This window comes from Rhamphochromis longiceps, linkage group LG15, assembly GCF_057381845.1.
Source record: "Rhamphochromis longiceps isolate RC_006_pf linkage group LG15, R_longiceps_female_GT1.1, whole genome shotgun sequence".
Taxonomy (NCBI): domain Eukaryota; kingdom Metazoa; phylum Chordata; class Actinopteri; order Cichliformes; family Cichlidae; genus Rhamphochromis; species Rhamphochromis longiceps.
The window spans coordinates 4,074,519-4,098,201 of NC_140571.1; the positions used below are offsets into that span (position 1 = coordinate 4,074,519).

A 23,683-nucleotide genomic window follows, 5' to 3' on the forward strand; every position below is an offset into this window, starting at 1 on the left:
AGCCAGCTCAGTCCTCTGAGTGTTGATTTGGACCTCCTGCCGTTCCCAAGGAAAGGCTTTATCCTACTAGCTTTGAGATGGCTCTGATTGAAGACATAATTGTGAATGTGGGTGAATTTCACGGTTAGGAGCGTGAAACCCTCAGTGAGATGGATGGGGAGATGGGGAGTGCAGGGAAAGAGGACGGACTGCAAATGATGTGTCAGAGTGTTCAGAGCCTGAGCTGGAAGGTGAGAGACCTTGGCTGTTGCTGGATGAGACATCATATGCAGACAACAAATAAACACACGCACATGTGTGCATACATATGTACATATACTCAAGGAACACACAAGCGCAGGCAGAAACGCAGACTCATGCATAATGAAAAAAGACTGGCTGCGTGTGTAAACAATCTCTGCATCAATCAGTCTACGAGAGGAGCAAATCAGCTCTTGCTGTCGCATCGTTTCGTGCCATTCTGCAGCCTTCACATACAATCCCCACCAGCCATCTGCATATTAAACAAGGCAGCTATTCACATACACTGACTAATGATTTCTGAATGTTATTAACTCTCCATATTACAAGTGTACTTCAGATGTGTGCAGTTCTTCTTCCTTGCAGAGGCAAGAAAAAAAAGTGTTTGAGTTACAGCTACCTTATCTCCAGCAGCCAGGATTTAGTCCTGCTGCGGACTGGCTGCCTCCCCGTTGAAGTCTCTACTATCTTTGGAGTTTTGGCCCCACAGTTACTGAGCTGCAGTAGAGCCAACTGCGACTCACAGCAGGGCCACACCTGCCAAATCTAGTGGTTAGCTGCAAAAATCAAGGATCAGCAGTTAATGGAGCTCATTTATCAAAGCAGAGAGGAACAAATGCTTTCAGAAATGGCCTGGAAATGATCTGAATAATCTTCAGCTGTATCATTTCCTGGCCTGTGAGACAAATGCAATAATTCATATGTACACTCTATTAAAATATCACATTTTAAGTGCTCCCCCCCGCACCCCCTCCAACCACGATGTAGCACGTGAGATATTATAGTAGTGTAAGTGATAAACAAAACAAAGACGCGGCTGATTTGAACTGCGGACGTCCTCATGTAAGTTCAAAAGCTTAAAAAAGCCCAGTTTTACTGCTTTTACAGTGGAAATAATTTTTTTTATGTCAACTTCAATTTTCAGAGGAGTTAATCTTTCTAATGGTGCCTCTGGCCTGCACCTTGTTTTTTTTTTTTTTTTTTAAAAAAAGCAATTTGAAGAATTAGAATCCTGTTTATGAGTCTTATGAAACTGCTGTTGTTAATCTGTCAAGCTCCTCACCAAGCTGTTGAGACTGTGTATGACTTATAGCATCTGTCTTTTGAGTTGATTTGACAGACCAGCTGCCTGTTGTTCACAAATCCTCCTTAATCTTTGAAATTGCTCATCCTTCCTCTGCAAAACAAAGCTGCAGTATTAAGCTCCAAAACTTGCCCCCACACAGTTTCTTTCACATTGTTTAAGCATTTTAAGAAAGTATTAAGAACTTTGAAAAACACATTTAGCGGGCTGTCTGTTACCGTGTGGCTTCTCGAGCTTCGTCGACTCGTGATAACCAACTCAAAGCCTGCGTTTCGCGACTCACATGAAATTCAAGCGAGAAGGACGCATCAGAACTTTTGTTAAAGAATCGCCACAAGTGGCAATTACAGCCTGATTATAAGAGCTACAGGACTGTGTAGCAGTTGTACATCAGAAGTCTTATTGTAAACCTAGTTTTTGCTAATATTATTAATATTGCTAATACTATGAGCTACTGGTTAAAACAGAAGTTGTAATCCTGTTGCAGCAAAACGCTAATGAAATGGATTACAGTGTATTTAATGCTAAGGGATTCAGTTTTCTCCTGTGTGCTTGCTTCTTATTTCAGAATTAGAGGATATAGTCACGGGAAAACATCTTTACTGTTTCCTTTTATGACGGTAAGCAGAAGGCAGATGTTGAGCACCTCTGTAAAAGCAGAAGTGTTGGATGTTTGTTGGTCTTGAGCGTTCAGGTCTTATATCTAAGCTTGAGGTCAAGGTCACTGAGATTCAAACTCATCTGAGGTTTTGGGTGTCCACGTCGCCGGCCTAGCAAGGTGATGAAAATACCCCATTACCCTTTTACGGCTGAGGTGTAACAACACAGCAGAATAAAAGTTCCATCTCAGAGTCAGAGACCTCAGCATGTTAAATCTTACAAATCATGACAGTACAATTTGAAAAAGACCAAAAAAACTAGGCTTATTTGGAAGGGTTGACAAGAGAAAGCCTCTTCTCTCTAAAAAGAACGTGACAGCACAGCTTAGGTTTGCAAATGTGTACGTGAGCAAACCTCAAGACTGCTGCAACAGTGTTTGGACTGTTCTTTGGACAGATGAGACCAAAAACCTTATACCAACTGTCAAGCATGGTGGTGCAAGGATGATGTTTGGGTTTGTTTTGCGACCTGGGCACCTTCCAATCAGCCATGAACCTCTTTGCATACCAAAGTAATCTAGACACTAACGTGAGGCCATCTGTCCGAGAGCTAGAGTTTGTCTGAAACTGAGTCATGCAGCAGGACAATGACCCCGAGCACAGCAGTAAATTTACAGCAGAATAGCTGAGAAAGAGAAGAATCAACGTTTTATAACGGTCCAGTCAAAGTGCAGAACTTAACTCGATTTGAATAGTTTGGAGGACTGTGCTCTCCGTGAACAAAGCAACATTGTAACAAAGAGTTCCTTCACGACAATGTGAGAGACTGATACAGAAAACGAGTACTCCAAGTTATTGCCGATAAAGGCAGTTCTCCTAAGCTACTGAAATGAGTGTAGTTAGTTTTTCACAGGACTGCGTCGATCCTGTGAAAACTGCTTTTCACATGACTGTAAATCATGTTGCTTTTTAAGTTCTCCACCACAGCCGTGAGGTCTAGCTTCAGGCGGGATACAGGGGTTTTTGTGAAGTTGTTGTTAATAAGTGAAATTAATCAGCTGACAGTGAGACTCAGTGATGTAGTTTTAGTAGTGCATGACAAAGCGACTAATTAAAATGTCTTTGTTATCACATTATTCCTTCATTACTTCACTTTCCACTAAAGACAAATTATACTCAGAAGTGATATGTGGTTCCTGAACAGGTCTTACAGCTCAGACTATTTAAAGCAGGGTTTTCTCTAAGTGACAGGAAAATTGCTGAAAGGTGTTTATAATGTGGCTTAAATATGAACACTCATGCTTATGGACGAGTTAGCTGTATCACCACTCACTCTTTTAACCCTTTAAGACCTACCATAGAACCAAGTCCGCCAGAGCTTATAGTATATTTTTACATGCTGTAGTTCCATTTTTGGGAGCATTTCAAGTTGATATACATCAATACAACCATTACAGCCCAAATTTTAATAATATGTCTGCATTAAGTGCATAGTAATTAAATAAATTGCAAAAACGTGCAATAAACTACCAAAAAATTGAAAATCGTTTTTGTTTTTTTAACATATATTTCTAGTTAGAGAGATTTAAGAGGCTTATCCCTCAAAACTGTAAATACAAAAACTAGTTTCCCACCACAGGAAATTTATTTTGAGTGTCTTCATAGTTTTATTTTTGAAATACACCAATTTTTATATACTGCAAAAAAAAAAAACCGAAAAGAAATATTATAGTGCAAATTTGCAAAAAAAACAGCATATGCATCAAAATAAACTATTTCCAGCAGTGCAATATGAGTCCTAAGCATCCCAGAAACGACACAGAAAGTCATAAAGTTAAGCATAACTTTTAAAAACACAAGTATAGGCTCATAAGGCCCTGATGGTAAAAAACTACATTTCCGCCAAATGACGTCACTTCCGGTTTCAGGCAGGACATGGCGGACATGTGATAGTTCACGCTGATGGACGTAGGAAGTGTTACGAACAGCTGATCGGATCGGCAAAGCGTGTTTCTGGAATATTATGTTTTTGTTGCTGCAAGTACTTTTTATGCAATTTTTGCAAAGCTATATATGGAAGGAAACTGTGACCGAGGACAAGCTGATGGCATAACATGTAAGTACAACTCCTCCGGTTTCATATGCAAAAAAAATTATTGTGCTAGCTTACGTGGTTGCAGTGCTACCGGGATTTAAAAATAGTTACGCAAAACGGAGCGTGCCCGCTCCGACCGGCTTTAAAGGATTAATTGGATATCTACAAGGACATATGAACTATTATTAATATTAATATTATCATTAATATTATTATTATTTTATTTATTGATTTATTTTACTTATAATCTTCATATTACCTCTATTGTTCTTCAGTAATTGCTTTGCAGTGAATATAGCTTCATGTCCCAGTCTTCAGAAATGTAGCTGCAGCTCACACTGCAAATATCTGCCAGTTGGTTAATCAACCTTTTAATCAACAACACTGACGACAAAGACATTTGCCAGAAGTCAACACGCCCAATCGGAAAATTAAGCGACTATAGAAATAGCGCATTTTGATTGGAAATCATTAAGATAGTTTAAAACAAAACAAAACAAAATCCCTGCTGAAACTTTAAAAATATAAGAGATATACAGATGCACTGCAGCATAAACCATCCACCAGTAAATAACTAAGTATAAATGGGTGGGATACACAGTGTTAGCCATGAAGTTAACAGTCAGTTCTTCAAGTTGACAAAATGGACAAAATGTACTTTAACAAGGGCCAGAGATGGCTAGATGACAGGGTGACAGCATCTTCAAAATGGCAGGTCATGTGAGGTGTACCCACAAAAGTGTTCGAAGAAAGGGCAACTGATGAACTGGCAACGAGGTCATAGACACCTAAAGCTAACTACAAGGCTGGTGATTGAGGTGTAATGGCACAGAGGAGATACTGCAGTGAAAAAGAAGAAAACAGAAGCTGGAAGACGGCCATCCTCTGAGGACAGGGAGCAAATATGAATTGAATATGCGAAATGTATTTATAGTGATCCTCCAGCAAGTTTGTGAAGTGAGAGGGAACATTTTTGGAAAAATGTCATCAGGAACATCCACAACAAGAGGAATATAAGAAACACACTCAAAAAGCTGGAGACAGTGATTAGCTCCTGAGGATCTGCACTCTTTTTAACTTATTATTCTGTAATTGTTATATTTCCCCTTACTTTGGCAGGAATAATGGACTGGAAGAACTTTGATATGTAACACATGCTTTTCCCATTTATTAATTATTTGTTTTAAAACACAAACAAATTAAAGTAAGACTGTCAGAAAGCCTGGAGTACTGTTGCTTAAGACCACAAAGTCTGGCTTCCTGGAAGCAAAATGTAAAGAAATAAGGGGCAGTTTAAGACTTTCTACGAGTACTGTAAGCAAGTATCTTTTAAAAATAGCTCTTTTAATGCATTCTGGCCCTTTGTCTAAATGCAAATGAAGTTTCAGGTCACTGAAAACATCGTCTTCCTTTTCTTCTTTTGGAAAGCTTCTAAATTTATTCTAAAACTCTGTTTTTGGAAACTCTGCTTGCAGTGTGGAAGCGTAGACAGGACAGAAAAGAAGACTTATGGCAACGATAACAGATACCCTGTTTGCTACCTGGCCAGGTCTTATCAGTCGAAACATGTCTTTCCCCGAAGCACCCAGCTGCTTCCTGTTTACGGTGCATACCCCGCTGTATGTGAATGAATGAAAAGTGTGCAAGAGCGCTTCGTGCAGCTCAAGATCATTTTTGTTATAAGACAAACACACAAAAAAAGACGAAAAAAACAACAAAAAAATGCTGTCATGGTCAAGGGTTACTGGGACGACCACAGGCAAGTCTGTCTTTGATATTCCCTCCACATGCTACCACAGGTAGTTCTTTATGTTGACCCTTTTTAAACACATAAACATAAACATAGGAATTCTGGCCCTAGTATAGTGAACCCTTGGACCTTGTGACTTTGTTACTCGTTCCACATAACAGTCTTAAAAGGAGACAAAATTAAAACCCGGGTTGCTTAGAAACAAGCCCGTTGATTGCCTTGACAATTGCTTCAGAGACCTGCTGGCGTTTATATGACATGGCCAGAGAAAACAACCTTGACCTCGTGCTACAAATGCCTCGCCTCAGCGCGCAAACCGTGCATTTCCATATTAACTATTCAAACTTCAGCTGTTCTGTTTGGTTTTGTGTAGTGAGTGTGTTCGTGTGCTATTTCTCTGTAGCTTGCACAGTCTGCTACAGCGCAACAGTGGAGCACTAACAACAAGCAGAGGAGGCCTCTGGTCGTTCTTGGAGAGAGGCAAAGTAGGTTAAAGTTTCACGGTGCTGATGATTGAGTCCAGTTGCTGTGGGCCTCACAGAAGCTTCTCATGATTGCACAAAAACACACACCAGGGCAGAGAGTGAGAAACGTGCACGGGCACATCGCACTGTGAATCAGTGATTTCTTTGGAGCCTCGAATGCCCTAGATGCATCGGCAGCTCTCAAATTAAGCAGCTCAGAGACGGAGGAATCAAATGCGTTTCCATTACGGGGCAAATATTCCATCTCCCCCCTGTCATAACGACACTGTATGGCAGCATTATGGGGAAATATCAAATTAGGCTGTTTCATTTGGAGGACTGTTGTGCATTGCGAGAAGCTTCGGAGATCAATTGAGCTGCTAGGTAATGAGCGACAGCGGCCTGCTCTAATATACTCAGTAATGTTCTTTTGATTGCTTTGGTTAATCTTGCTCTGTCGAGCAAGGGAGGCAACCCTCCTCTTCTCCCCGCTTTGTAACACGCTCATCAGCCCAGGTTAGAGGGTAAACTAAGAAATAGGGAGCAGTGTTAAAAAAAAATCAAAATGAGATCAATCAAACTATTAAATCTGGATAACGTCTGCACACGTTCCGTGCCACTAGGGATTCATTATACTCCTTGACGACGTCGCCTATTTCTGGTTTCATGCTGAAGACTTTCCATAAAAGAAGACCCAGCTGAACAGGCCACAAAGTACGACCTCCAGATAAAGTCTCGCTAATGTGCCGATGCCGACGTGGATGGAATCAGACGCATTGTGCCGCTCTGATCTCAGAAAGCAAATCGTCTCACTCGTGCGCCGCTCACAAACACGAGTGCTGCTCCGGGACACCACTCACAGCTGTGACCATTTTAATATCCCCCGGCCCAGATTCACTCCTTTGCACCTTTTTACTCTAAGAAAAAAAATGCTAAGAAACCTGTCTAACCCCTTTTGCAATATGCTGCACCGCACTACTGCATGCCACACCATCTGCCATGTTTTGCTGTGCAGTGTGAATATTTATTTGCTCGAACTGTACTGCTCAGCATCCCCCTACTGACCGCGCTGATCAAGCTCTGACGCGGCAGCCACGACAGAGGTGCTTTGCGTGACTTTTACCTCTCCACGTGGTCCAGGTTCCCCGATACGCCCAGTCCGCCGATCGTGTACAGCTTGCCGTCGTACACCAGGCTGTTGTGCCGACAGCGAGCCACGGTCATCCGGGACACCAGATTCCAGTTGTCCAAAAGAGACATGTAGCACCACACATCAGCCACCATCACACCTGACTCTGTGCCACCTGCAATGCACAAAAAAAAGGTTTATTAGAGTTGATAAGCAGGGCGATCAAGAGATCTGAAAGAAAAACAAACACGCCTCCTTCAGTTTTCCTCTGTCGTAGCAAAAATGGGCTAAATCTTCTGCTTTGGTGTATTTTAGTCGCTGCTGGGGTTTGTGGAACTACTGCTGTGGCAATTATAGGGCTGAAGATTAATGACTGGTTAAAACCAGACCTGTCAGGTGCTTCAACAAAGTGAGAAGGTGCTGAATGATTTCATCACTATCAAAATCATCCACGCATCCATCATTATTGTCATGTTTATTAACGCTAAGAGAATGTGATAGTCAGATTTCCTCTTACTACCGGCTTCATCGCAATTGTGTTCAACAAAGAAGTAAATAACCATCGATCTTCTCTTTGACCTCGGCTCAGCGGACCGGTATTTAATCAGCAGCCTGAAGAACTGTGTTGCATAAGTGATTCACCCCTGATTTCACGACATTTCTCATCTCTTGGCCTGGCTCTCCTGTGCCGTGCTTTAAGGTGCCTCCCATCTCTTGAACTCTATTTCTATGAAGTTCCCCAGCGGTATATTTACTGTACTCATGCTTTCCAGATGGTAACCCTGAGAAATCAGACACCCACATGTATGTCCCAGTAAAGCTCGGCGCCGTTGATGCATCACGTCCTACTTTGCTTAAATTAAAAACTGGATGTCCAAAAATTTCCTGCTCACGACTCCAAATTAGAGGTAATTGCAAATGCCCCCTGAAGTCCCCAACACTTGTAGCACTTAATAATCTCTCCGCTAGTCTGAGTCCCTCATCTAATAATGTTCAAAAAGAGCTCCACAACCGAGGTGTTATTTATGACTGTGTTATTGTCTAAGCGGTCAGGTGACGGAAAGTTAGTGCTGCTTTGGCCAACCGAGACAGCTGACCAAGATCGGGTTATTCCTTCCTTGCATACTTAGAAAAGGTCACCCATGCTTCTCTCTCGTCTACACTTGACTTCTGCAATGCACTTTACTCTGGTATCGGCACGTGAAACATTTAAATAATGCAGCTGTTACAAAATGCTGCTGCCAAGATTTTCAACACACAGTAAGCGAAGCAACCACCTCACAGAAATCCTCTCTTCAGTGGTTACCCTGGGGTTTCAGAATTGATTTTAAGGTTTTACTGCGTGTTCAAAAAGCCTTCAGTGCTCCGGCTCCTGCCTATATCTGCAATCTGTCGACTCCCTACGAGACCGTCCGCTGCTAGAGATCCACACCTCGACTCTTTACCTCTGCTGCCCTGTGACCCTCAAAGTGTGGACTTTACTGCCTAGAGATGTGAGCCAGATAAACTCTGTATCCTCTTCTCAATCTTTTGCTAATACTTACTTTTATTGCATTTCTTATTTTTATTACACAATTGCCTGTATTTATCCAACGTCTTTTACATCAAACACACCCCCAACTGGTCATGGCAGATGACTGCAGTTCTGCCAGAGGTTTCTTCCTGTCAAAAGGGAGTTTTTCCTTCCTGCTGTCACCAAGTGCTTGCTCACATAGAGTCATCTGATTTTACAAAATAACCGCCGTGAGGCAACTGTTGTGTTGATTGGGTGCTATCTAAACGAATTTAATGAAATTGAGTTTATATCTAATATAGTGGTTTCTTTTTACTTCTATTACATGTATTTTTTTTGTTATTTTTTAACACTTTGTAACTTTCCGAAAGTGCCATAGAAAAGTTTTCAGTCTCCTTTCCCACCAAATCCTTTATTTCAAACTTCACAACTCAAACACAAAGAAAAAGTTGTGTCACAAAAGCTGGAAAATGAGAATGACTGTGTTTCCTCGTGCGATTCAACATCAATGAGATGTGATGAAAGCACAAACAGGGGCTCCTTTACCTGCACAGCACCTGCGCCTATTAGATTAGAAATAGAAATGAAATAATTTCAGATTAAAGAACTATTTCTGAATTTGATTTTTAGCCCTTTATATTTAATAAAAGTCACTCTTAAAGTACATATAGAAGTTCCCCCCACCCGCCCACCCCTCCAGTCCCCAAGAGGAACAGTGGCAGACTTGGACAACTTGAACCGTCAGAAAGTTGTTTGCTGCTGAGTCATCCAGCCAGCCAAGAAAACTGTACTTGTTTGAGCCGTCTTCAGAGCAGCTCTCTTAGCTGTGTTATTTGACATGTGACACCAGCCGTGATTCAGTGACCCTGCTCAGAGTGCGAGGACGGTTACAGGCCGGAGCCTGTTGATTGGCTGGCTAGAAAAACCCTGATTTCCCCACTGGCTGTCTGACTCCCAGAGGATACATGCAGACCTGTTCCAATGCCCAAAAACACATTTACATTTATATGAAAAGAGGGAGAGGAAAAGGTGCATGCAGGAAAAAGAAAATCCCGTTACATTTCCACTGTGTAATATGAAGGTCTGAGTACCATGTGAGAATCTCGCACAAATGAACCATGGAGGCAGAAATTCAGTCTGCTGGTAGAGAAGCAACCTAAACGTGTCTCATTGTGGGAGTAGCAGAGCGCACAGTGTGCCACTATGGAGCAAAACAAAGTGCAGAACGCTGCAGCAACTACAGAGCAAGACAGAGAGGAAAAAGGTCTATTTAAAAAAAAACCCAAAACCATTTTATATAAAAACGACTCCTCTAAAAAGACATTTGAGTTGTCTGCAGCACAGGGCCGAGCAACATGTGACTAAGCTTTGAGGTTGGCCCCCTTTTAAAACTCTTGAACTGTTTCATAAAAGGTCAGAGAAGAGACCAGCGGCCTGGGTAGATTCACTCGGCCAAATCAAAGTAGCCACAGAGGAAAAACATCTATAATAAAAAGAGGTCACAAATGTCAACTTTGAAGACAACTTCGTGACCGTCTTTAACTCACGTTTGGCTTTCCTAACCTGATGCCGTAATGTGCTCATAAGCATTTATACAGCTACAGGCTGCGTCATAAAAACCAAGAAACAAGTTTATATGCGAATTCTAATCTCGCCTCGAGGTCCATTAAGCCGCTACCCTGCAGCTTATATAGCACTATACGGTCTACTTCAGCAATTTGCCTTGTTGCTCGTCTGTGCTGATTAAAAAGTTGAAGTATGCATGCTGAAGTTGATTTGACCACTGCGTTTGCTGAGATGGAAAATGAACTCTGAAACTGAACTTGAGGTGGGATTTTTTTTTTGTTATTACAGCTCGTTGCAGTTAATGGCACTAAAGCACGTCTCAACAGATGATGTAAATGACACCCCCCCCCCTCCAAAAAAAAATCCATTAAGTCTGCCCTTACCTGGGTTTGACAATAATCAATATTGTTCCACACAATAAATCACGAGAGGAACTGGCTGTGGGATGATGAGAGTCTATAGTTATTTGAGCTAAACATGCTCACAATGATAGAATTTAATTCACGCTTAGTAAATTTTTTTATTGTCAAAGGCCAAAAAAATTAATAAATAGAAGAAAAGTAGCTGAGTGTGTTCCATTAAGGTCATAAATTCAGTTTTGAACTAAAACCTGACCTGTTAATTTAACCTGTGAATCATCCTGTGTCAACCAGAAGTGATTGGGCTAAATTTCAAGGGAGTATTTCAGAGCCAAACCTGGCTGTAAAGTACACGAGTAATCCCAAAACACTCTCATGGGAAAAAAAGTTTACTTTACTTAGACGTTTAACAGTTTAGTTTATTTACACATTTAAGGATTACCCTTTCAAAACTGCCCTGTTATTAAGTCCCTCTATCATTTTTCCAACTCCGGCCCCACACCACTGAATGTCTGTGACAGCAACGCCACAGTTATACAGCTGGAGTGGACAATTTAGCTCACCTGACAGGTAGATGTTGTCTCCCGCCGAGATGACACTGAAGAACTCGCGGTCGTAGAAGGGCAGGCTGGCCAGTGGGTACCACTTACTGTTCTGGGGGTTAAAACAGGTGACTGCTGTCAGAGAGCGCTGGTTCATCCCGATAGCCTGACGCCCTCCCACGAGAACTATCACCTCCGCTACACCTAGAGGACAAAGAAGCAGGAGGAGGATGGAGGAGGATGATTGCGGTGGATAAAGGAGGGAAAGAGGTGGGAGAGAACAGGTCATCAGGAAAGGTTTCCACCAGTAAATAGAGGCCAAGACTGAACCAAAGGCTCTTTGTGAAGCTCTCAGTGCAGCGGTAACCAGCAGACATGTTTTGTGGCGTGCTGTCTGGCTTTTAAGTACAGATAAAGTATACGCATTGCCTGCTTAAAAAAAAGTATTTTTCACATGAATACTGAGAGGTGATAGAAATAAAAAGTTTCTTGTTCTGAGTCAATACGTTTGTCGGAAAACAAAAGAAAATGCAAAGCAGGAAAGTTTCCTCTTGGTCGCAGGAAACTGCTGATTTAAATGTTGAAATTTAACTCAATTACCAAGACTGATGGTGCTGCCATTCGTTTAGTTGCCTCCCAGCTCTCAAATTCTTCCTTCCCACGTGTACTACAGGCGCTTGCCTATAGATTTGCCCAAACACACACACACACACACATGCACTCGTAATGAAACGCGCACCACTTTGGCATGCCATAAGAGAACTGCATATTGAATAGGAAAATCAATTTGTGTACATTTGTATGTCAAGGCGGGGCTCGTGTGATTAAGAAGATACTTGAAACACGTTCAATGATTATCCCTGTAACAGCTCACCGGATCTCTGCTCTCAGGCATCCACACGCACACACAGAGATGGTGGATAAAGACACCAGTGATCCAAAACACACAAACAGGTTGGCAGGCTGCCACATGCGTGTCTCAGGTCCTCTCAGTCTTCGGCGGCGGCAGCAGCAGCAGGTTCCAGAGAGCAGGCAAGACGACGAGCCGACAGACAGAAATGAGCTGTGTTTGTAAGCAGCAGGCAGGCAGGTGGGCAGAGGGAGGCGAGCCAGGGAGGGAGAGGAGGATGATGAGGAGGAATAGAGACTGTGCGAGAGGAGAGAGAAATATGGAGGAAAAGGGGGGGAAAGGTGGAGGCAGGAGAGCTAATCTTCATACACTCCAAACCAGGGCGAACCCCTGGTTCACCTGCTTGGATCGATACTCTTCCTCGCGTGCACTCTCCCGACAGGGCACATCCTCAGGCGGCCGTCTTTTCCTTCTGCTTCTTCCTGTTAAAATTATCCCCTTATCGTTTCTTTTCCCTTTTTATTTCTTCTTAAAATTCACTTGTCTTTCAATGCTGGTAAAAACAGAGGGCTTTTCTCTTGGAAGGGGAACAAGGATAAAAGACGGGGAGATACAAAAACTACAATGGGCTTTGCTGAAGCTGAGCAAACAGACAGAGCCAGTAAGCGCTGCCTCAGACATATCGTGGACATACAGCTTAGACTTAGTGGACAGCTTAAAGCCGGCTGGCTCTCCTCCAGTGAGGTTTTTAAGAATGTGCTCCTCCGCGTGGGATGCGAAAGAAAGCGATGGCTCGAGAAGAAATTGTGAAAGTGTCACCGCAGAGATGAAGGTTTTGGCATTGTGCAGAAGACGTAAGAGTTTTGCACGCTGCCGCCCGCTCTGGATGTGTTTTAAAGATTTGCAAACTTGAAGTGCAGTTTAAAAAAAAAAAGATTTAGTCTTGAACTTGTTCCCGTTGCACTTCAAGCCTCAATCGGCCCGAGACCTCCAACAGACCCTGGGCAATCAGCTAGTAAATGAGCGTGCAATTTTATAGGACAGTCACGGTTACAGCGGCGGTTCTTTGCCAAAAAAGCAAAACAAAAGCAAACCAAACAAAAATAAAAGTCTTTGTCTTCCCACTCATGAGACTCCAACCTTCACACACTCACAGATTAATTATACTGACACTATTCTGTTAGTTCTTCCCCGTGATGAGTTTGTTGCTATTACTCTACATGCTTGTACTCCATTTCTCTTGATCACGTGTTATTTTGCAACTTTACTGGACTGTAAACGTGCGACTCTTTTCCTCGCCTTTATAGGATTGAATTTTTCATCTCTTTTCATCCCCCTTTTCCTTCATCTTATTAGCTGTTTCACTTTTGTTGATATTGACTGGCTCCACAGACTCCACAACAAAGACTTTAACTGAACAAACACACACATCCACACATGTGCAATAACACTAAGTGCAATAATCTTTTCTGGCATCGTTGTATTTTTACTCAGTTGTATATAGCATTCGTATTCTATTTTTATCTTATTGTATATTTTTATTCTATTTTATTCTACTGTATATAGTATATTATTTTATTCTATTCTGTACAGCTGTGTACTGTATTTATTCTTATTGTATTCTAATTTTTGCGTCATAACTTTTGCACTGTCCACTTCCTGCTGTGACAAAACAAATTTCCCACGTGTGGGACTAATAAAGGTTATCTTATCTTATCTTATCTTAATTAACTTGGCAAAGTTTCTGTGTCTATGCCTGAGCCAATTTGGGATTTTCTTTCTTGTGTGTGCACATCAATCAGTGTTGCACAGTTTAAAGGGCTCTTTTAAAATCTACGTAGGTTTGTATTGTTCAGGAAGACATATTCCATTTAATTGCATCTTAAGACAACGCGGACGATGTATTAAACTGAATTTCCTGATATCACGGGTATGTTTTTGCAGCTGGAATTCTAAAATATGACGATCGAGCTCAACTTTAATAAGACAAACAAATGATTCCACGTGCCGAGTCAACGTGCCTAAGTGGATGCGCACCTCGGGTCTTTATTATCATCTAGTGCACATGCGCAGGGTTGTTCCTGGTAGCTTTCTGCTTGGCCAGACACGTCAGGGAGAGTACACATCTGGGCGCTGACGCTGCGGCGCACCTCTGACCTCTGAAGCCCCGAACGCATTCTCAAGCCCGCATAAGCCGACGCCGGCCTGTCAGAACGCAACGAAACACGAGTACGGCAACCGCTGACGGGGAGTCGTGGCATCGGCTCAGATGGCTGGTGCGTGCGCGCGTCTGTGTGTGTTTTCGTTTTTTCTCAGACAATGAAGCCTCACAGGGATGGCTGTCAGTCAGTGTGAGGTTTGATACCAGTTAGGTGGAGGGATGAAGGGATGGAGAATCGAAGGATAGAGACGAGCGGTTGGGGATGAAGGGATAACCAAGTTCTGACAGCTCTCCTTTTTTTTCCTTGACAGAGTTTATACCTGTGACTGCTGGGGGAGAAAATGCCTCCTCCTCCTGATAGTTACTGACCTTTTGTTGCATTGTTGGTATACTTTCCATCTGACTGTATTTAAGGAAATAAAAACATCAGCTTAACTCAAGGTTTGAGTAACAAACTGCTTTATTTGTGAGTGTGTTTAATTGATTGGACGTTCTGTCCTCTTATCTGTCAAATAACACAAGTGACAATATCAGCTGCATCTGGTTTGGACCTAAATCAGATCAGTTTGGTTTGGGAAGTCCTCTTGAGAACAGGGATGGTTAGGAGAGGTTTTTAAATGTGGTTGCAGATCCTGTTTTTGGTTCCAGTGGGGACCAAGAACATGGTGAGGTAGATCTATTATGTCAAAAGTAGTGGTGCACAAGAGTTTAAACTGGGATGGACGGCTCTATCCAAATACTGACAGCAATGCTATCAATGTGAGGCCGTGTGTCAGGTGAGCAGACGCACGTAGGCTGTAGAGAGAGAGCATAATGGCAGAGGGAAAGCGGTACAGAGAGTCCTTTTAGTCTTTTTTCATTATGAAAGAGCTCACTGAGGTCACCGTCTTTACAATCCGACTGCTTATGGAAACCAAAGTGTCCTCAGGTGGCCATGAACAAGAAATAGAGATACACAGTGACCCACACTGGCTTCAGTGTTCAGACCTGCTAGTTTGGTGGTTTATCAGTAGTAGCAGTGATGCAAACTACCAATGACAGCCCGATCTGGACTTCACTCTGAGCTGCTATAGTTGCATTTTTACTAAAGGTCGCTTATTCAGGATACACAGAGAAACATGTTGATTCATTTAGCTATGTTGGTGTTCCTACATCATCATAACAATGTTTGCTTGGCTAAGTAACGCCATGGCAGTTATAAAACATGGAAGCTTCCAGGTCGTAAAACCTCAGCCAACACGGGAATTCCTTAAAACCTGGTTTCTATCTGAAGTCTGTTTTTGCAGAAAGACTTCTGGTCCCATAGAAGTGCACGGGGGGTTGATCTGATATCCTCGTGTTGGTGTTGTTCCAGGATCAACATTGCAAGTGACCAATCAGAATGTTGTGACGTCATACTTTTGCAACTTCGGGAAAAACCGGCGTAAAACAAAAAACTGTACTAAAGCTGCGTGAAACCCCCTCTGTCCGCCGATCAACGGACCCTAACGCTAACCCTTTAATAAACAGTAAGCAGAATTGATATTGTCCTTGCAACATTGGAATTTCATAAATGCACGAATGGCTTGGCGCGCAAAAGAATAACGTCACAACAATGTGATTGGTCACTTGCAATGTTGAACCTGGAACAACATTTTCATGATGGTCTGGGAACAACACCAACACGAGGATATCAGATCATCCGTGCACGGGGAGGTCTGACTGCAAACGTGTTTCTGCTGAGTTTATGGTTTATGCAAATCTTAAAAATAAGGACTGTTTTGTAAATCTTGGTCATACCTTGTTTTAAAATGAAGGATTATCTTCACTATTTTGTATGGCTAATGATCTGTCATCATAAGTTGTTAGGGCCCCTTTATACCCGCCACGCTGTACCTGGTGAACAGCACCATACGACAAAGCTGACGCTAAATTGACGCCATGTCCACTTGCTCTAGCTGCTATCTGCACTGTGATGCCACCCGTCCATTCTCTTCTGCTTATCCTCAGGCTACGTCCACACTAGCCCGGATAGATTTGAAAACGGCGTTCAGTCGTTTTCACAGAGTTGTGCGTCCACCTTGAAACGGTCGAAAACGCTTACGTTCCAGTACTGCGCATGCGCCAAACGCAAGAAGATTCGATCTGCCTCATTTCTGTCTGCCGTTTATTTACTTTCCAGCTCATTGAAACGTCGGGGCAAAATGTCAAGGAAAAGCACCGAGTTTTTTAAATGGACTGACAATGAGGTGGAGTTGTTGCTGCGAAAACACAGAAGTACAAAGTTGCAACAGTGAGTGAGAATGAAAGAATTTAAAGAAAAGCTATCAGGAGCATGTACAGACTGCTATTAATCTTTAAATTGAGAGCAAACAAAACAACTGCTGTATAATGCCCTCCGCTATCTTAGTTTAATTGGTCACATGACTGCATCACATGACTAAAATGCGCCATCATTTTCGAAAAGTCTCCGTTTTCGCTGTCCACATTGCCACGCGAAAGCACCGTCTTCAAATGTATTCGTTTGCAGGGTACTCCATTCTGACACAGATACCCACAGAGATACGGACTCACATTCACAAGGGTAATTTAGAATTACCAATGAACCTAACCCCAGCAATGCATGTTGGCTGTGGGAGGAACACTGCTTGCTGTGAGGCAACAATGCTAACCACCGTCTTGCCCTTGCACTGAAATGGCGAGCATACATATATGTGGCTGTGTGATAACATTACCGGTGGCATGCGAACTGACCAGCAGGGTGGGTATGCCAGGGCTTTCAACCAATGACCATGCAGTTTCACTAAGACAGTGGAAAAGCTCATCTTGAGGCTTCAGAACTGGAAACCAATAGGTGACATCATGATAGCTACATCTACCATTTATTAGTACATTAGCAGAAGCTAAGTCCCTCTTAAATGGAGCTAATGTTCATCAGCTAGACAGAGATTTTTGCCCATCAGAGAAAAATATCAGTTACATCTGTTTGGCATTAGAAACACAGACGGCGGATGAGTTTAGCAGCATGGCAGAGAGCGAGCATAAAGAGGAAAAACAAGGTGACGGGAGGAGGCGTATACAAAAAGCTCCAGAAAAGGATGTAGTCTGAGGGACGGGCAGGCTTGTGTAAGAGCTGATTCTCAAATTGAAGCCCACCCACGTAGTATGATGTGACCACACACACACACACACACACACACACACACACACACACACACACACACACACACACACACACACCTGAATGTTTCTGTGCATCACTTCCACCCAATTCAACTAAATGAAACCCATCTTTGACGGGAGCACACGGCCCATGCTTTACCCCATGCTGGATTCTCGATGTGGATGCAAACACACACACACTTGTACACAGATGTATAGTCAGCAAGGCTGATATGAAGATAAAGATAGAATGAGAAGACTGTTTTTTTTCTCTTTCCCTGCATGCACAATGGGTCTTATATCACCTTTTTATTGGTCTCCTTGGTCTCTGCCTCGTGCTGCGACCTGCCTTTCCTTCTTTCTCTGCTGTTTTTTAACCCCGTGGCAAACATCTCTCTCATTCTCTCAACCTACGGGAGACTTTGCCCTCTCTCCTGCTTTCTTTCTCTTCCGTTCTTTTTCTCTTAAACCCCAAGAGTCTTTGCTCTACCTTCCAACGTATTCGCCATTTCATCTTCCTTCAATGCTTCCTGCTCTTTTGCCTTGTGCACTTTTTACCTTTCGCAGCCTTTTATGACTTTGCTTTAACCAGGCATACTTTGCAGCAGAAGGGCCACAGGGGCATTGGAGGTTCGGCTGGGTTGAGTCACAGAGACAAAAACAAGGGGGATAGAAGTAACTCAACAGAGTGGAACTTGAGACTTTAGTTTCAATACAATCCAGACAAGCTGTACTCTCAATATCTAATTACCAGTGTGTACTACAGTACAGCACCGAAGAAACAAATCTCAGCTTTGAAGTTCAGGTACTAGTACTAGAGTGGGTCACCTGGATGATTTATTACACTTGCCTGACCTCTCAGACAGACAAGGTGAATGGACCACCCTCCGAGTCCCACCCAACGTTCACCATGGATACATCCAGATGTTCGCTCGCTTGACTCTTACTGACATCCAATTTATAGCTTGTAAATAAATAACCATTTGAAACTGTGAACTGTGACGCCCAGTTTATCTTATCCTTGAGCAATACCTACATTTGAAACATTATCTATGCAAGTTTCTTTTACATGCAAAACATATACAGCTTCTTAAGGTATTTTTGTATTACGTTCCTCAGAAGTAGAGCTACGATATGGTGCGACTAACTAAAGTTTCACGGTTGCAGATTTTTAAATGTGTGAATTTTGCTTCTTTTCCTTTCAGTAACTTTGATAATTTAACAGTTTGGCCTGTTGATTGGAAAAGCAGCATTGTGCTTCTGACTTGAGCTCTAAGATAAATTTTTATACTTTTTTGTGTTTTAAAAAAAACTTATTTAGGCTACCAGCAGGTAGTCCACATTGAACTCATTCAGCTCCAGTGCAAACTCTTTGAATGTTCGGGCTGTCATTCGCTGCCTGACAGCTTAACCACCAATCAGAGCATATTATAACATACTTCAGGCAAGTCCAATTAGCTACTGATTTTCAGTCCAGTTCTTGTGTAATTTGGCATGCCCATCTTTTCTCCCCGTTTCCCTTCCTAAAGAACCCTTTTTGACAGCCACCCCTCCAAAGTGATTTCTGATGAGGCTTTAGTGAACTGTAGGTGGATCAACTGAACTTCCAGATGGATCTCTCAGGTCTTTGATGGATATTTTTCTTATTTCTTAAGTACGTGACTTTCAGATATAGTTCTTTTATTTTTAAGGCCTGTCATCATTTCTTTTGTAACGCACTTTTCCAGCTGTCTCATAGTTTTTAAGGACACATGGCTCACCAAGCAGAGCCATGCCAAATGTTCGACTACTAATTTTTGGGGAATCGCTCTGCTGAAATTCATTGCAATTTAGTTTTATTAATGGTGCCAAACCAAAACAGCATTCACCTCAACTTGCTTTACACTGTAAGGTAAACTCCTACAATTGGTCGGCATGAAACATGAAATTTCCCACTAGTGGGACTAATAAAGGTATCTTATCTTATCTAATCCTTCTCTCATGTCTTCCTTCTCTCACCCCAACCGGTCGCAGCAGATGGCCCCGCCCCTCCCTGAGCCTGGTTTTTCTTCCTGTTAAAAAGGAGTTTTTCCTTCCCACTGTCGCCAAAGTGCTTGCTCATAGGGGGTCATATGATTGTTGGGTTTTTCTCTGTATCTATGAAGTGCCTTGAGGCGACTTTTGTTGTGATTTGGCGCTATATAAATAAAATTGAATTGAATTGAATTGAAAACCCCAAGCATCCCCTATGAGCGAGCACTTGGCGACAGTGGGAGAGAAAAACTCCCTTTTAACAGGAAGAAACCTCAGACGGAGCAAGGCTCAGGGAGGGGCGGAGCCATCTGCATCGACTAGTTGGAGTGATGCATGATTGCAACATAGTAATTGTTGTGGACTTTGATGTCCTTCATAAATAGTTACTTACTGTAGTTGAGTAGTCTTAACACTTTCACCCACCAGTGTGGGGCGCTATTGCCGAAAGCTACTGATCTGGTCATTAAGTGCACTCAATTCAGCTTGAAGAGATTTATTACTGTACACAACACATCTTCAGTAAATTACACTATCAAACATTCTATTTATATATATTTATATACACGATCTGCTCTGAAAATTGATTTAAAGCACTTCTCCACGTTCTCTTTTTTATATTAACTGTACATTTTCTCCTTAATGCTTAGTAGAGGAGGTGTAAAGTATGAAAACCATATAATTTATAAATGAGAACATTGCTCAAATAACTGTTCAGACTGTAAGATTATGTCAATTTAAGCTCTATTTTCCATAAGTCTCTCCCTCTAAAACCTATCTGCTTTGCAGCCAGACATAAATCATAAGACTACACAAACGACAACCATCTCGTCTAGTGTGACAAAAAAAACAAACAAACAAAACAAAACAGGGAAAATCTGTTTTTTTGTTGTTTTTTTGTTTTGTTTTTTACAAAAGCGTGCATAGATATATACATGTGTAAATAATATACATTCATATAGAGTTTAAGTGCAGAAAACTATGAGGATGAAGACTTTTTCTCATTGGGTATCACAGTCCCACTGACAGCCGCAGAGCAGTCTTCTCTTATCTGAGCCGCTTCTCTCCATTCTCTCTCTTTAGCATTTTTCCCCCTCCGAATCCCATAATTTCTCTCCCGGGGTGTTAATTTGCTACGGTGAGGATCAGAGGGCCAAAGGGCTCCAAAGGAAAATCCAGGGAGGGTGCAGTGAGCGTGCTTGAAATGGATCTTGTGTGCTTGCGTTCATGCAGTGTGTGTGCATTTTATTGTCTGCTGGGCATCTGTTGACTGAAAATCTGCAGTGATGGCTGGTCTCCTTAGAAGGGAAAAACAAACGTCGTGAAGGGTTTAAGTGTCCTCGAACAACACTTAGAGGCTCAGTTCACCTCGAAATCCCCTTCCACAGACCGAGCTAGCTACACTGCTAGAGGAATGGGCAATGAGAGCTTCACATGTACAAAAACTGGTTTCTGTGTGTACAATAGAAATCATTTATAATATTAAAATGATCTTTTCTATTAATGATACCGGTGACTACTAAGTGAACTGTAGTTAGCATCTTTTTGCCCGTGCTTACAACGCACAGGTGGAAGCGAGTGAAGATCCTAGACATCGAGCAAAATAGCACCGTAATAAATGTTGCTCATGTTTGGGATGAAACTTTTTAGGTTTCTTTGCTTTTTAGCAAGCGCTGCACACTGTTGATGCTGTAGGGGAGTGGTAGGAAGGCACTGAGGCGCTGAGGAGCGAGCATAAATGAGGATCATATCTTATTTTTTAAACTTTGTTTTGTCCAAATTTTCCCAATAAAAGAAAAACATGTCAGTTCCTTTAGAATTCAACATATAGTGGATCTAAACCTTCTGGGCTGATGATTCGATGAACTTTCCATCCAAATGCCTCAATCTGCACCGTCAGCACACGCGACGACAGAGCCCAAAGCAGGCTCACCCCATCCCTCCTGTTGAATATTGGATGAGGCTGATGCATCCTTCCAGCCTCGCAGCAGGTACAGCAGGTCAGAGTACCAGATGTGGCATGAATGATGCTGAGACTGATCCGTGCTTCTGTAAATGCTGTTCACTTTGCTCGTGAGCACAAACTGCGGCTCAGGAACAGGATGAGTCAAGGTTTCTGGCAGCGGCTGGGGAAGCAATCGTTCACTCGTTCCCCTCCTCCCTTGCCCTTTCCCTCCCTGGGAGCTCGGGCTGGCAGCAGTCACAAGTCAAAAGGACAAGTGGAGGGAACCTTAATTTTGGCTGCAGCCCCCGCAGACACTCGGACCAGTGGTTATCTCTTCTGGATTTACTGCCTCCATGTTACATTTATGAGCCGGGACAGTTGTGTTTGCTGAGATTTTCACTGATAAGCCCAAAGAATATCAAAAAACTCATACTCCCAATTCTCCAGTGCATAGCTGCATCTAAGTTTCTCTCTTCTTTGCTTACTTGTTCTGTCTCCTTCTCCCTCCCTCGCTCTCCCTCTCCCCCTCCTAAAATACCAATCTCAGACTCCAGAAATAAAATCGGAAGAGGAATCTGCTGAAGGGCACTCTTCGCAGAGAGCGATTAAGACATTTCTGGCACATTCTCCTGAATCCCGCGTTTCCGGTTTGAGAGGTGAGGCAGAGTAATCTCATGCTGCATTGGCTCTACAAGACAAACCATGCTGAATAATTACAGAGCAGGACAACAATCAACAAAGTCCTGACATAAAAAAAAAGGACCCAGCAAAGCACACAATTGTCTTTCCAAACTGCTGACAGCCTCCCAGTCGCCATCACTTTTGCCTAATGGTTAGCATTGAGGCTGTGCATCCACACAGAAAGATGACAAATAAATTCAATTATTCCACCAAAAAGAACTGCTGTCAGCAGTGATGAGGAAGCACCGGAGGGGGATCAGCGATGCGGAGTGGTTTATCAGACCCGAGCCAAAAGCAGTAGGTGGCAGACTTCAGAAGAAAGTTATCTGATGATCTTCTATGCTCTCTTTACAAGCTGTGAGTGTTGTTCTCCTTTCTTTGCAGTGGTGGCACGCTACGACTACTCTCCAAGGATCTCCTGGCTGGCGGAGGTGTGAACGAGTAGATGAATGTCACGCCTACGGGCCTTTAGGACCTCGCACAACAGCCTGCTTTTATTGTCTCTAAACTGTGGATGCAAGTCGCACTATTTGTGCTTGCTGATCTAATAAAATCCACCCATTTTAGACCGCCACCACTAGCGCAGCATTTTCTGGCTGGCCTTATGTCGCAGGAATGTAAAAACGGTCAGTAACAATTTGCTGTGAGCTTTTTCTTACTTTAAAAGTATGTAATCTATAATTACAACCTCCTTTTTTTCTGGCATTAAGGGTGACAAAAAAAGCTAAACCTGCGACACTCACAGTCGCAAATGTGTCTGCAGTTGCACTTTTCTAGCTTTAGATACATGAACGCTTGATTACAGATGATGAAGTGGACAGAGGGAAAGGCTGGCTGAGAGTGCAGCTACTGTTTAAGGATTCCCTCCCACAGTGTATGCATTTAAAGTTTTAACAATGTGAGTGTGTGTGCGAGTGAGCAAAGACAGAGAAACAGTATGAGGCGAGCAGGACCCCTGCGTCTCCTAGTCATTACAGCTCATTTGTCTGAGTGCTATTCCACTTGGCTGGGTTGAGTTAACAGTTTGCCCTGGCGCTCTCCACCCTCCTCTGAGCCGAGCACAGTGACACATGTGGAGAGAGGGAAATGGGAGCATAATGTATGAGTTTGTCTCGGTGCACGCACATTCGCACACAGCATGCACACAAAAGAAAACTTAGCTTGCTGCTTAATAGCGGGCAAACGCAAACTGTATATGGATATCAACACTCCTCAAAGCTGGAGTGCAACTCATACGACTTAAGGCAAAAATGTTTGAGGGCAAAATTTGCAGCACCGGCGGCTGTTTAATCCCCTCCCGATCCCCTGCAAAGTCTAATGACAGCTAATCAGATGCACATCCACAGTCTAATTAACCAATTAGCAGCTAATGGATTCACATACACTACACAAAATGCCACGGATTCATTACGAGACACCCATAGTTTTCACTTTACCCAAGACTTTTTGGGCCAAATGTGAAAGACAGAAGGCAGTTAACGCAAGATGCACAGATGCAGCAGCAAACTGAGGGAAATTAGGGGTGACAAGAGGAAAAAAAAAAACATTTAAATC

General features: G+C 42.7%; 1 protein-coding gene across 3 annotated transcripts in view; it reads right to left on the minus strand.

Moving 5' to 3' along the window:
• The window catches only part of klhl29 (kelch-like family member 29), a 259,109-nt gene that overhangs the window by 39,173 nt on the left and 196,253 nt on the right, over positions 1 to 23,683 (minus strand). For all 3 annotated transcript variants that reach the window (XM_085381923.1, XM_085381924.1, XM_085381925.1), the window contains 2 exons: positions 11,363 to 11,545; positions 7,356 to 7,536 (listed from right to left, as the gene is read on the minus strand). In XM_085381923.1, the coding sequence (XP_085238049.1) occupies positions 7,356 to 7,536; positions 11,363 to 11,545 (364 nt within the window). The remainder of the gene's footprint in view (positions 1 to 7,355; positions 7,537 to 11,362; positions 11,546 to 23,683) is intronic.